This window comes from Lytechinus variegatus, chromosome 7 (assembly GCF_018143015.1).
Source record: "Lytechinus variegatus isolate NC3 chromosome 7, Lvar_3.0, whole genome shotgun sequence".
Classification (NCBI taxonomy): domain Eukaryota; kingdom Metazoa; phylum Echinodermata; class Echinoidea; order Temnopleuroida; family Toxopneustidae; genus Lytechinus; species Lytechinus variegatus.
In genome coordinates this window covers 44,569,460-44,585,034 of record NC_054746.1, presented here as the reverse complement: position 1 = coordinate 44,585,034, position 15,575 = coordinate 44,569,460, and the positions used below count along the sequence as shown (strand labels likewise).

At 33.2% G+C, this 15,575-nt stretch overlaps 1 protein-coding gene across 1 annotated transcript in view; it reads left to right on the top strand.

Annotated features, from left to right (window-relative positions):
* The window catches only part of LOC121419419 (1-phosphatidylinositol 4,5-bisphosphate phosphodiesterase beta-1-like), a 119,181-nt gene that overhangs the window by 41,868 nt on the left and 61,738 nt on the right, over positions 1–15,575 (top strand). The window contains exons 6-8 of the mRNA XM_041613877.1: positions 8,465–8,544; positions 11,943–11,996; positions 12,575–12,659. Of these exons, the coding sequence (XP_041469811.1) occupies positions 8,465–8,544; positions 11,943–11,996; positions 12,575–12,659 (219 nt within the window). The remainder of the gene's footprint in view (positions 1–8,464; positions 8,545–11,942; positions 11,997–12,574; positions 12,660–15,575) is intronic.

The window sequence follows — 15,575 nt, the reverse complement described above, 5'->3', positions numbered from 1 at the left end:
TCTTGGGTTCACATGCCCTCTTTCTGTAAATCACAGTTCATCCTTACCCTCGCAAAGTCATACAATTTTGAATTACTGAAAGGGTCCAGGCCAAAAATTTAGCTTTGCTTTTAGAATTACCAGGTACTGGCCAGGTCCAAATCAGGCATGGACCAGATCATCATTTAAAGGGAGCTGTGCTAAATCTGGGCCTAAATTCACCACATGGTCAAAGTTCATACAGAGCTGCCAAGTAGTACTGATTTTCAGTATTTAGTACTGAAAAGTGAGAAGAATACTGATAGTTTCATGTAAAATACTGATTTCTAAAGTTTCAGTTGTATTTGTGGTCCTAAGGTATTTTTTAAAAATACTGATTTTCAGCTTCAAAAATACTGAAATGTTCCTTTTCAGGTTGGCAGCTCTGTTCATATCTTATTTGCATGCAAAATCAAGCTTTGCCTATTATTGCTTCCAATTGGTCTGAAGTAGGAGCGGTGTAGTTGCCATGCTCCAACTGGTACCTTTCTAGAATGAGTCACTGATTTAATGAAATGGTCTTTGCCAAAGAAGCTTGGTCATCTGTGAATTACTGGTGGCAATTTTTACTATTGATGCAAACTCTTCTATTGGGGACCATAAATAGATAAATTACTGAAAGGGGTTACAGAAGGTGGTTTCAGACCGCCTCAAAGTTCGTCAGCTCCAGGTATTTTCTGATCTGGAAATTTACCCCGTTAAGAAAATACCAGATATTTTGGTAATTTCCCTGAAAGAAAATACCTGCTAAATAGTAGGTACTTGGCGAAATTACGAGAACTTTCACATGGATTTTTCCAAGGTCGCAGGTATTTTTCGCAATGGGAATATGGGAAAGCAATTTACGGGAACTTTTAGCCCAGCGTGTCATTAGGTGCGGGTGCCGTGGGTGGCTGCTGGGCTAGTGATTTTTAATCTCGCGCCTTGCCTGCTTATCAGACCATACTGCGCATGCTCATAACTTCAGGAACTTATCCCGATGGGTATGTTTCGGGGCGGTGTGAATGCAGGAATAATAAATGGGTATTTTTTAGTCTAAAAAGGTTCTCGTAATTTTACAGGGATTCTTATGATCGAGGGGGTTTGAAACCACCTAGAGGCTCAGAGTATGTCCATCTACTTTGGAAGCTTGCAAGTGCCTTGATGCTATTATGGACTGGTTGGAGTCTGGCATTTGTTATAGTTAGGAGAAAAGCTGGGCGTCTTATCACATTAGAGATCATTTGGGAACTAAACCAAGCAGCTACTGCAATATGTTAAGACAAGCTGGCGTGATATTCAATTAGTCTAAGACTTCAGACTACTAAAGTTTTATGGAATTTCCTAAAGATATATTACACAAATTTTATTTTGCACAAATGAAATTCCGCTCATATTATGTATTTTTTCCATATTTTACTGCTTTTCCATTTGTTCATATACTAATTTATGTTTGTATCCTTTGTTTATTTACATGTATTCATGTTTTCATTGATTGATGGATCAATGGGGGAGGGGTGAGGGAGATCCAATTGTGCTTTTTAAAGGTCAAGTCCACCCCAGCAAAATGTTGATTTGAATAAATAGAGAAAAATCAAACTAGCATAACACTGACAATTTCATCAAAATCGGTTGTAAAATGAGAAAGTTATGGCATTTTAAAGTTTCGCTTATTTTTCTCAAAGCAGTGATATGCGCAACTCATTGACATGCAAATGAGTCAATCGATGATGTCCATCACTCACTATTTCTTTTGTTTTTTATTGCTTGAATTATACAATATTTCAATTTTTACAGATATGACGATAGGGACCGACTTGACTGAATCATAATATTTAGCAATGCTAATATTACATGTTCAGGGAGGAATTGATCACTGTTTCACTTGACAATGAGGAGAAAATTAGAATATTTCATATTTCATGTAATAAAATACAAAAGAAATAGTGAGTGGATGACATCATCAGTCTCCTAATTTGCATAACGACCAGGATGTGCATATAACTGTTTTGTGAAATTAAGCAAAACTTTAAAATGTCATAACTTTCTTATTTTACATCTGATTTTGATGAAATTTTCAGTGTTATGCTTGTTGGATTTTTCTCTTTTTAATCAAATCAACCTTTTGTTCGGGTGGACTTGCCCTTTAAATTGTAGGAAAGTGAGTAGAATAGTTACACCCAAAAGTGCTCCATCTTCTTATTTTGATACATGTACATGTATGTACAGGAGAAATGACTGTATAAAAGAGTAGGCTTGCTTTTCTGTAGCCTTGATGGTGTTTATGGCAATCGACCAGTTAGAATTCTCTTGGATGCATGCATCGTTGAAATAGAATGGTGAAAATGCACTGACCTAGTTTAGTTCATTGTAAACTCTTTGATCTTTGTAACAAGAACGCTGAAAAGTATCTCCATTCCAATGTCCATTAGCATGAGGATGGAGCCATTCTACCAGTGATCTACCTTGTATTTATGCAGGGTGAAAATAATGCTGGTACTATTACAGCATTCATACTCAATGCCTTTTCTTAATTCTTTTAATGAAGATACTAAAATATATTGCCATCAATTTTATGAATATTAGCAATAATGATTTTATCATGTACATGTACCAACAGTCAACATTTTTATACTAACTCTTTTATATTATTTGTCATTGAAAATCTTGTTTTACTTTAGCATGATAATAAACAGGGACAATGGTACATGGGGACTTTGGGTGACACACCCCCAAATATCAAAAGAAGACCATTTAACTTGCAAAAGAGTTACCATGGATTGCAACTTGGTCCATTTCAAAATGTAAATTAGAAATGAAAAAAAAAAGTAAAGAAGAAAAGGCCCTGTAATTCAAGATTATCCTTGTAAATGTCCAATTTATCTTGTGAGACCACAAAAAGAAATCAGGGATGTGAGAGGGTCCCTGGAAGAAATCAAACTGAGAAGATGTAAACAACAAATGCTTGGCATATTCTCTGCTGGTTGCATGAAAATTATAATAATATTTCTATCTAAAGGCAACTATTATGGTAAAAATGCACAACAGCCATTCAAAATCAAGGATTCAACAGAAAATATAATTGGATAGATGACAAAGTTAACATGATAGCTATACTTACATGCAGTGGGACCCAAGTTTGAATATGTTTTTACTTGCACTATACATATGTATTGAAGGTTGGTTTGTATGCCATGTAAAAAGTTAAATACATTGGACATCATCATCATTTTAATTATGCTGGTACCACTGTACTCAAATTAGACCCCCCCCCCTTGGTTGAATTACCTGGTTACTAGAAAACTGCTGGAGCATTAATATTTTATTACCTAATATGCACCATCTATCGGCTCAACAACCTATTTGATGCCTCATATCCTGTCAATTTGTACCCAAAGAATGTCTTTCACCTTTAGAAAAATGTGTGAATAAATTTTCCTTGGAACAATGACGATTGAATGCTAGCTGCTTTTCTTTGCTCTTTGATTACTTTTAAATAAAAAGGAATCTATGTAAATAGATTTAAACTGAGCTGTGATCCCACAAATACCGTATGTATATAATGAATAATTGATCAGCAGCAATCTTTATATTATTAAAAAGTACAGTGTGAAAATTGCTCAGAATACAGCATACCCCCCATTCTGCCTGCTTTTATTGACCATTAAGCTGCACAGCCTTGACTTTTGATGCATTTGATTAATTAAACCTTTTTTATCATAATAGCAGAGAGGTGCTCTCTGAACATGTGGAAATGGCACGTTCAATAATTGGCTCTCATATCATAAAAGTGTGTGATGGTGTAGCAAAATAATCATGTACAGTAGTTAGTTACTCAGTAAAAAAAATGGATATTACTCTTTATGTGAATAAATGAGCATAGTACATGTAGCCAATTCCAGTTTAGTGAACATTATTTACTCTACTATATATTAGAACATATTACAAAACTAGAATAAAATAAAAATGTATGTTCTTTGATTGGGCATTTATGTTAATAATAATAATAAACAGCATTTATTATGCACCATCTATCGAGTAAACTATTCGGAGTTGAAATTTAATATTTCACAGTAAAGATCTGAGGATACCTTAATGTTTTGCTTGTAATTCTTTTTTTTTCCTCTCCAAAGCATTGACAAAATAAAGTTTGGGAATAACATTTCTTTTTTTATTATCAAGTCTCATTAATATTTATTACAAATACGAAAAAATGGACAAGAGACCATAAAAGAAATCAGGACATGAGGGATGAAATCTAATCTAATATGTCAAATTCAAATAAGATTTAGCAAAGGATAAAAAGGAGTCTATCAGCATTGTAGAATGCGTATGTCTTAAACCACTTGAAAATGTTTTAAAGCTATTTAACCAATATACTCCACCTTGGAAACAAAATTCTCTGTAAGTCTTTGTAAAGAGACTATGTGGTGAGAGCTCCAAGATATTAAGTTTGATGCTTGACAGGCTTGTGTTTTGTTTTCACTTCTCTCCTACTTGAACCAATGCCAAGGGATAGTTGTGATTTATTTATAAAATATACCATCAGAAAAAGGAACCCAGGAGCTCCATTGCTTTTTCATTTTCCTTCAAGAGCCATTTTTTACATAGCTAAGTGCTCCTGTACATTACTGCCAATATACCCTAGTCACACTGTGTCAGCCCCATCTATAATAGATGGAATGAGAAATCTATTGCATTGAAAAGATGATTCATTATTTGGACTATTCCTATTTCTTTGCTATCTTTTCATTCTTAGAGGGGTATTCAATTTTGGCTGTCTCCATATGAAGGGCAAGGCCTATAGTTATTATTTTGCAGGGATATACCATTCAGTGTCTCTAGTGAAGCTGGCCTATCAATACTTTATAGGAAATGACTTATTTCCAGAAGAATTAAACTATATTTGAGATAATACAGTATTGTTTAGTTGGATTTTGTATGAACATTAAAAAAATCAAATATAGAGTTTGTTTGAAGTATGGATAGTTGTGCATTGACTTTTTAAACCAATTGATGCAAAAATTCCCCCCTTCCATTATATCAGTCACTTTTAATGCCAGAGATATGTCTCCATGCCTTTCCTTCATGTTTGTTGCTTGTACATCTACGTGAAAGCACGATAATATATTAGAGATAAGTACACAGCTGTGACTAACTACTTGATGTAACTTTATCAGGGTGTGTTAGGTTATAGTCAGTGTGACCATTGCAAATATTACATGTATAATCACATTGAAATATCAATATCATAGAGACTAAGGGCAGGGCAGTAAAATCCGATAAAAAAGGAAATTCTCATCATAAAAAGGAATTCAATGAAAAATACTCCACACTAATATTCTAATTAATTGAATATAATGTAGGTTTAGTTGAACTTAACATGTCATCTTTTTAGGTTCTAGCTGGTGTAAATGAGCCTCATATTTAGTCTGTTATACTGTTTTAAGGAGTATTTATTCATATCTACTTTTGATAAGATTAAGTTATTTATCATTTAAATTGTGAAAACCACATTTGTGTTAATTGATACAATTTTTAAATCAATACCATATAGATCTTAGATACATGTAGATTTGTTTTGAAATACTATATATTCATGTTTAGCCACAAGGCATATTGTGTTCACCTTTCAAAGAAATAACATGGCAATTTATATTAGTGCAAATTGAGATATTGTACGTAACCATCGACGATTCCTGGCAATCTTGTGGCAAATACTCCACTCCTATTGATGAAGTCTTCACCACTCCTTGGCAGTATAGTTTCCATGGTAATTGTGGTTACCATGGTGATCTGTGTTTGTGCTGTAAGGCAAGTTTGAGATGGTGTTACAGGTGGTTCAGTGTGATACACGGCATCCTTCACCTCTGCTCATTGATAGTGTAAATACTTGAAGAGTAGTTTGTCTTTGCCTTGATACTCTGTGGGTTTAGATGTGAAGCCTTGGGGGTATAGCAGTGATCTAATGTTAGGGAAAGGGATTAGGAATGGGCATTGGCGCATTCCTGTCAAATTGCCTGGAGCTCATGTCTTTAGTTGACAAGTTCAAATGCCTCAAATATGAGTTAAGTCCCCTGATAGATTTCTCAAGAATAGGTAATAGTGTAGGTTTGATTAACTGTGATTACGGTATGATATACATAGTTTTCATAGTATTTTAAAAGGAAAATTTCTGTTTAAAAACAGTACCTTTCCTATTTTAACACAACAAATAAATGAGCGTTTGCCTTGTATTACTTTTTCAAAGAAATTATATCAAAATTGATAATGATATACTGTACATTCATATTTTTTTATGAAGAAGGATAAATACAAGAAATTAGCATTACTTTCCCTAAGAAGTAGAATTCAAATATATGGGGAGAAGATGGAGCAGTAAATAAAATGGGATAAGGGAAGAATGGGAGGATAGGGAGCAGGAGGGGAAAGGTAAGAAAAATACAAAAAAAGAGAAAAAAGAGGATAGGAGAATGAGGAGAAGAGGAGATGGAAAAGGAAAAATAGAAATAATGAAATATACATGATGCTGAAAAGTTAAGCGCTAAATCCGCAAATATAAGTTGTAGGAGTGATAACCTTTCCGAAATGTTGCATTTCATAGTTTAAATGGTTGGGCTCAACAGTTCAACAGTTTGATTCAGCATTATGCAAGGCTGGATTATTACATGTGGAAAAGGTTGTCACTCCAGCCTTTAATTGCTGATTTGCCATTTCAGTTTAAAGCATGTAGAAAGAAAACTGGAAGATATCCAAAAAAAAAAAAAAAATGTAATGTGCTCAAGAGTTAAACTAAAATGCGTTGTATCTCCCCAATATGAAACATGTATCTATGTATTGACATCTTGATTTCCATATTTCTGGTGTTCATGCATATTCATGACCATTGTATTTTATCAAGGGATCTTGAATATATTTTACCTGGTATCTGTAAGCAACAGAATATGACCATATTTGGTAATGATTCTCAGAATTATGATTTACTATTCCCTCAAGGGTCGTAATGAAGCTACAATTTGATAATAAGTTGTGCTACCAAAGGCATACAGGCCTTGTATGCAGTGTGCTGTATCAGAGTAGAAAAAAGGGCTTGTTCATTTCTGATAAAATTCATCAATTATACATTGCACATGATCATTTTCTTTGGCAACTGTTTTCGTTGAACAACCATATCTGTGGTAATCTGAATGATTTTGATAATCCTATGCTTATTCATGCTCTTATGGTTTGAAGGAATACCTATTCTAAAGAATATATAAATGTGGAGGGAAAGTGAAAAATGTAGATTAATGTCCTTTGTCATTTAATGTGAATTTATTTCATTGGTACTGATAAAGTGTATCCCAGATAAAAAAGACAACATGATTTTGGAAATAGATATCTGATGAGTGAAATCTTATATACAAAGAATCAAAACTTAGCTTTTGGGACTAAAGAAAGGTAATTAAAAATGCAAATATAAAATAGGATATATGTACATATCGAATCAAGTTTTAATTTTAAAAGTTCTTTGCCTGGTATAGGTTCTAAAATGTGTATTGCGTTGAAGTAAAATCATTGTCAACAAATTTAGGTGTGCGATCTTGAGATTCATTTGAAATTCAAACTAAAAAGAAACCATATACCCCTGTAAGAGTTCATTCTTTTCTAGCCATGGGTCATTAAGCTGTATTCTGTTGCCTTGATCATGTTACAGATCTTCATGCACTGCAAAAAAAAAAAACTGGCAGCATGTCAAATTACACTATAATTTGCATGTAGATTAACTATAATGAAGGTTTAATAGGAGATTTTTAAGAGTTTGTAGCCTTTATTAGGTCAATTTACATGTATACAAGTACAGTGTGTGTTTCTTCAATTGTGCAACGATTGTATATTATTATGGCATAGTCCTTGTTTGTAATCAACTGTTTCCAAATAAGTGGCTAATAAACAAATTTAAAATACATGAATTAGAGCTGTTGATTGTGTATGTTTCCTAATTGTGAAAAAAATGAATTCTTAATCTCAAAAACAAGAAAGTGAGGAAATTTTAAAATGGTTCCATGTAATTACATGTAGAAATCTGTTAAAGATAATGCCAATGAGTTCCAGCTAGTGAAAAGCACAATGTGCCCCTTAATGATTTAATAGATGTAGAATTTATTTTTATTCATATCCAAAGTCGATTTGTTAAATCCGTGTGATTTAGAGGGTATGGAAAGCCAATTGTGATGCAAATCTCTTACAGTCAATGATAATTTATTCTCCATTCATTCATAACTATCTGGCAATGATAAGAGCATGTGTAAAGGACACAGGAAAGTGCAGAAACATACAATATATAAAAAATGACCCTTTTCGACTTTCTTTAATTTAAGCACAGAGTTAGAACATGGCCTATAAAGGTTTAACTATAGACTTCTCAATAATCCATATATGTCTTGCATACTACTACATAACGCCCTTTTACACTTTTCTCTTTCAGCAATGGTGTGAAACTTTGCTTAAAATAGCCCACAACAGATCAGCGCAGAACCCATCACCAGCCAAACTACTCCACAAAATGTAAGTATGAGCTACCTTGATGATGGATGATTCAAGGATAGGCAAATATTTTGATATAAAGGATTCAGATGTCAAATGGTGTCATATATTTGTATTTTATGTTTCAAAAACTACCAGTTTTGTATAGGAATCAGAAGTTTCTCCAGCTGCAGTTAGAGCTGGAGACCCCTTGGACATACAGTCTCTTCCTGGACCCTTTGGATGAGGCTGAAGAGGGCTATCTCACCCATAATTATGTGGAAACGAATCAAATAAAACTGAATAGAATAAAGTTAAATAGTTCCTAGAATTGCAGCCTTTTTGAACAGTTTCTTACAAATATTTCTGAGTCCTATGAATAATATATATACATGTATCTGAAAATCATTAAAGTTTCATACATGTAACTTGCATGTTGGATTTTGTCATGTTTTGAAATTATATCCTTCGAAATACTCTCTCATTAAGTCCTTCAGAGGTTTATGATTTCTTTCTGCAGAAACGCCCTTGCCCCTCCTTTCATAAAAGAACTGTGTGGACTGACGTCCTTATTAATTGATGTAGTTTTGCTGCAATTAATGATGATTACTATGGCTCTTAAAGGTCATAAATGCAATGATCATCGAATGTCATTCAGTTTTCATATTTATTGTTTCACTGTAGTCTCTGAATGAGATGGGGTAAATGAGGCTTCTTTGGGTATCTAGTATACTTAAAGAGCATCCAAATGCATGCTGTATTCATCAGGTATATTTCTGGCTCTATACTATTTAATAAAATACGGGAAGGGCATGTTTACATAATGTAGGGCTTAGACATTGGCCTAGGGTGGACTCAAATCATAAATATTTTTTGGTTCAACAGGCAGGCAGTTTACCAACTGATCCAAGTTTCTCCCTTACTTGTGTGTTTGAAAAGGCAGCATGTCAGTTTCCTGATAAATTGAGATTATCTGTTTCTTGGTGAAAATGGACTTTGTCCTCGGCCTTTAGCACACCAGTAGAATGTGAAATATAATTTTAATTTCCTGTTAATGTTTGAAACCCCAAATGAGGACATTCTTTTCTCTTTTTTTTCATTGTTGAGTCATATTCTAATAACACCCTGTATTACCAATGATGCTTTTAGTTGTAGCTTATTGTTGAGGAGAAACTTTTGAATTCCATATTTGAATTCCATACACCAGCTCAAGAAAGCACTTGAAAGCAGGTTTCTGATTCAGCCCAAATTTCCTCTATATACGATGCTCAAGGAAGCAATTCTATAATGTGATTGATTTTTTTTAAACTTTTAACATTTTAGACTAAAGGATGCTCTTGTGAAAGTTCTCCCCTCTCATTAAATGCATGACAGACTTTGCAATTTTGAAATGGATTAATTTATCAGAAGCTCATACTCTCTCTGAAATGTTCAATACATTTCCATCTTCTTAAAAGAATCGCTGGGACTAAAATCCCACTTTTGAAGCCAAGTACTCTTCTTGGTTTAATAGAGTGCTTGACTCGGTGCTTTGAAGTAAAAAAAAAATCATGCATGCGTAAAGGTGTGAATGTTTGACAAAGTTCAGCAACAATGTTTTAGTGTTTGATGAGAAAATGGAAAAAAAGAGATATACATGTACAAAGACTAGTATTTCTTAATATTTTCCTTTTTTGCATGTCATTATTTACTGCAGTTAGTTTGTCAGGGACTATTGGTTTAGACTAGTCATATGTCTAATGAAAGACATGAAAACATGATGTGTACTTTATATGTCAATGAAGCGTCAATAATGAAAACTGACAATGGGAGATTTGCAATCAAACCAAATTAAAGGGTAACATGATTTGATAATCACAGTAGTCAATACAATATAGTTCTACAAGTTTTTTATGACTACATGTACATATATTGCATGACATGCAATTATTTACTGCTACTTGTGTCATAGTGCCCATGAAATATTCTTTTTGAATTTAAATATTTTGGGGAAAAGACTTCATGATAGATTGGAAAATTTGTAGATTTTTACAAAACTATATTTTTACCAATTTTTCTGTATGTGTCATTTGTTTACCACTCTTTTACGAAACTTACACAGAGCTTCTTAGAAGTGAAGTATATCTACAGTTTATTGTATGTGGGGTATTTTCTAAAATTCCTAAATGAATTTTGTAAGTTATTAAGCAATATGTGATTTGGTGAGAATTTCTCTGTTCTCATCTTTGTAACATGAATCTCTTTGCATGTCAATTGTGTAGAAATCATGACTTTTTTGTGATGATGAGATCTGTGATTCAAGCCTCCATTATCTTATTACATGCTGCATACATGTGCATATTTGTAATCCAATATTGTAGCAATTTCCTCAGAATGTTTTTTTTTTACTGTGCTTGCTTTCATTATTGACTTATCATGTTATAAAATCAAATAAAAAAAATGTTGTACCATGATTGTTAGCTTTTTGCTGTGGTTCCCAGAGAAATGAATATGAGACAATAGTATATTTAGAGTCAAAAGGGGCCTAAGCTTTCGATCCTGGCAGAATCTTCTGCCAGGATCGAAAGCTTAGGCCCCTTTTGACTCTAATTTACTCCATTGGCTCTTTTTTTTAGATAAGCAGTTTTCAGCAGCTTCTTTTTGCAATAGTATATTTAAGTATATTGATTTGATAAAATGGATTGAAATATATTTTTATTCATAGCATGTGCTGTTTGACCAATTATATGGTGAATGTGAAGTTAGAAGAAATGTATATTTGTAAATCAAGCAAAAAATAATTTGAGACATTTACAAACTGATCATTGGAGGTTAAGGTAAAGACTCAGCAGTCAAATTTGACTGAGCTTTTGGGTATAAAACATGATTGTAATATTTTTCACATTTTTTTGTTTGTTTGATAGTAAAATGTAAATACAGGCAAAAACAGCAAGGGCATAATGTATGCTCGCACTATGACAGTTGTAAGATGAAGAAAAATTGCTCAGAAATTACTTGTTTCATATCATCAGTAGATAAGAGGACCCATTCCATGGATCTTTGTCATTGAATGGTAACTACCATGGTAGCAATGCTCATCAGCCAATCAGAATCAAGGATTGCATTAAAGATACCATTGGATGGCAAAGTTACCACAATAGTAACTTTTATGCAACCTGATCCAGATAACACTCTTTTTGTAGCAATTGAATTCAGTTTTTCCATTTATACTGCCTAGGATCGAGTGGAGAGTATTTCCTATTCTTTTCAGTGGATAATGTATAATACAGTATGTTCACATTTCTTCATTGGGTTAAGGTGTATTTTTGACAAGTAGTATGAGATTGGTGATGCAGTGGGTCAATACATGTATGGATATGGGGAATTATGGGGATATAGGAATCATTGTGTTGAGATTCATTTGAATAATATTGAAATGTGTGATGTTATGTTGTATCCAGGTATACCAAGATAACCATTATGGTGAACAGAGACGGCCACATTCCAGTCAAAAAGTAAGTTTCCAATTCACGTTTAATGTAGAGGCTAGTAAAGGCAATTTTCTCCCCAAATTTATACATTAACTGAGCCCTGTAAAATCAAGAAATGAAATCAATATTGATGATTAATTGTAATTTTTCTCTATGTTTAAATATGCAGTTGCAAATACAATTGATTTAGTGTTTTTTTTAATAAATTTTAGGAAGAAGATAGCAATTAATGTAAGTTGTCCAGCATTAAGATTTTAAGATCAAAGTGGCAAAGAAAAGTTGTAATAACTTTTATGTTTTCTCTTCCCTAAGTATTCTTTCCTCAAAACTATTGAGTGTTATTGATTTGTTTTGGAGTGATGTTCATGGACTTTGGATACAAATCAACCCCATACTTGCCTTGCAGTATGTTATTTGATCATGATGTTTTTTATATAAAAGTAAATAATTAATCTGGACCCCATGTAAAACAACTAGTTACTGGTGAATGGACTACCCTAGAAAAAAAATGAAATAGATATTAAATACATTGTGCTCTCATTACTTCCTATTAATGGAAAAGCAGTCATGTGAAAATTGTGTTTTCTTTGTCTCTCTCCAAGTATCCGTAAGATGTTTTCATCTAGTAGCGCTGACAGAAAGAAGGTAGAGACTGCTTTACAGGTTGCTGGAGTTCATAGTGGCAAGGTATGTTTCTATCAAATGAAATACATTTGTAAGATTAAAGCACTCTTAATTCATTTTCTGATTTGACAGTTGAGAGATATTTGTCAGAATGGATCAGGAGTTTAAAAAGTAGTTTTATGGATCCTGCAATTCACTTTATGCAGCTCCTCAGGTTTAGCCCTCCAGAACAGTATTGAAACACACTTCTTGACTGGTTAAATGGATCAATACAGTGAAGTGAATGGGGTCTGGAATTGATATCTTCATGTTTATACTTGGTCTATATGATAAAACAGTGTTCTTTCAGGTTTTAACTAATCAAACTAAAGAAATGAAAATGGATGTCCTTTTTGATTCTGGATTTATTTCAGTGAAAATGCTCAGGAAAAAAGCATGATATTTTGAAGGTTTGTCATGATCCAGCAAAGAATAACAGAGTTATCAAATAAACATGTATGGTCTGCACCCCCATATGTCCTGTGATCAAATATAAAATCCATAAATTGTCATTTCTCAGAAAATTGAGTTAATTTCACATGTTCACTTAATATGTGACATAATGCATATTGTGTCATGTGTGTTTCTCTTTTAAAAAAAATAGCCATCATAATCCCTAAAACATTTGAAATTTATAGAATTTATGTAATATTTCTCTAATGCTCAAGTTTTCCTGTTTATTTCAAAACCAACTTAGCATCAGGGTAAACTTCCTTTTACTAAGGAAATCTGTTTTTCTAGAACTTCAGTTATTACTACCAGCAGCTATGTATTTTGATTTAATATATGTCATCCCAGTCAATTTGAGTTGATTTTTATATTGGCGAATAGCCAGAGCTAAAGCTGTTTAAGTGGCTTTTCAAATAACTACTACAGTAGTCTGCCACTTAACTTCTACTTCAATATAATAGTTTCAATTATTTGAATGATGATTCAATTTGACTGATGTTTTTATGCTACTGTTTTATTGACATGGAAATAGAAAAGGAGCCATAATCATTACTCCATAATAATTGTTAATATTGTGTGGATTAAAAGACATTAACTTATATGACTGACCATACATGTAGTTTATGCCCTTTTGAAACTGAACAGACAATGCATAAGGACTATTTGGAGTTAGGTCTCTAAGAAATTGATCAGTGACATCAATCCTTATTGTATAGCCTTTTTGACATTGATATTTTTTGTTCCAAGAAGACAAAAAATTCTAAGGTTTTGTGCAGTACATGTACATACATGGCCCAGTGGATTAGTCTCTGGACCTTGAAACAGAGGGTCATGGGTTCAAATCCCAGCCATGGCATATTTTTCTTCAATATTGTGCTGCACTCAACCCAGGTGAGGTGAATGGGTACCTGGCAAGAACTTATTCCTTGAAATTCCAAGCGCTGGAAACTAGCCCCTTGAGCTACAGCCAGGGTAATAATATCCAACTCCTTTTGAAATGCATAGAGACGTTATTCATAATGCATTTATGTGCTATACAAGAAGTGTCTATTATTATTATTATAATAACCTAAGACTGAACCAAATGTCAATTGTATTAACAAAAAAGACCATTTCAAAGATATAAAATACTATTGTTTGTTCATACTAAACTATGATTTTCAGCCATCCAAAGTAATAGTCATTTCATTCTGGTTGAGAGTTTGGTCTTAAGTCCAGATTTTGACCCTTATCACACTGAACTTAACTGGTTCAGATGCTGTATAACCTGATATTTTTTTGCGGATTCCTGATCGGCTGCAAATTTAAGAAAATTTTGACACATTTAGTAATTGGTGCCAATGTCCCCAACAGCAAAGCTTTGCTATTGCAAATATCTTGTGTGGTGGAAGTATGGAGATCAGCACCTATATGTATAAAAAAAAATAGGTTGAAAAAATTATGGTTATTATTAGCTAGAATTTCACTTTTTTATTTCTCAAACAAATTCAGAGCTTAGATTATTTCCTGACATGTTAATCAACATTTATTAACTCACTGCAATATTACAGTGTATTTTCTATAAATTTGATTTTATTGTCATTTGATTGACTCTATGCACATGTATATTGGTAGCTATTTGCATACTCGTCATAAGTCACATGTTTAATTGGGTTTTACAAAAGGATTCATAGTTGGGCTGAATAGATTCCCACTGATGGGTTTGGTGGGAACCGGGTCAAGAATCAAGTGTGAATGGGGTTTTCATCCTATGAAAAAAAAAGGAAAATGGACTTATCACCCCTTCCTCCTGCTCCTTGATATAGAGCTGGCAGATGTTTCCTAAAACTGTAGATATGTTACTTTAGTAAACAACTTCAACATATTTTGCTCAATCACCTTAAAATGAAAATATTATCTTTGCCAATTAATATATTTTGTTTTACACAAAGTCTATCTGCAAAGAAATGATTATGATTATACATGTAGGAAAAACAATCCCACTTTTTGAAAAGCATGAGGAAAATGCATAGATAAAGAAACGTGGCCTTCCCACAAAACATCAGACGTCTGAACCCTGGGATATACATATCTTATTGAACACCAGAGCTAGCCCCTAGATATGGCTGGATTTATATTCTTTCTAGACACGGTTCGTGTACATGCACATGATTTTCGATAAATTGATGATGTTTCTATCACATGACCTTTAATACTATCATCAAAGTCTGCCCTAAAGCAGGTAATCTGATCTTGATATCAGGGTATATATCTCCCCATAATCACATTTCATGCATATTCCACAAGTACATGCCAATGTATATGCCAATAATATATGTATAGTCACAGAATATATTTTGTAGAGAGAGTAAAGGGGTAGTATAAAATAAGGAATATCATTTTCAAATCTGTATAAATTCGGGTGATCCTGAATATTTGATTGTCTGCATACTTAACTCAGCATTTGTTTTGGTTTTCAAGATCACTTCATTCAATTCTCTCACAAGATGA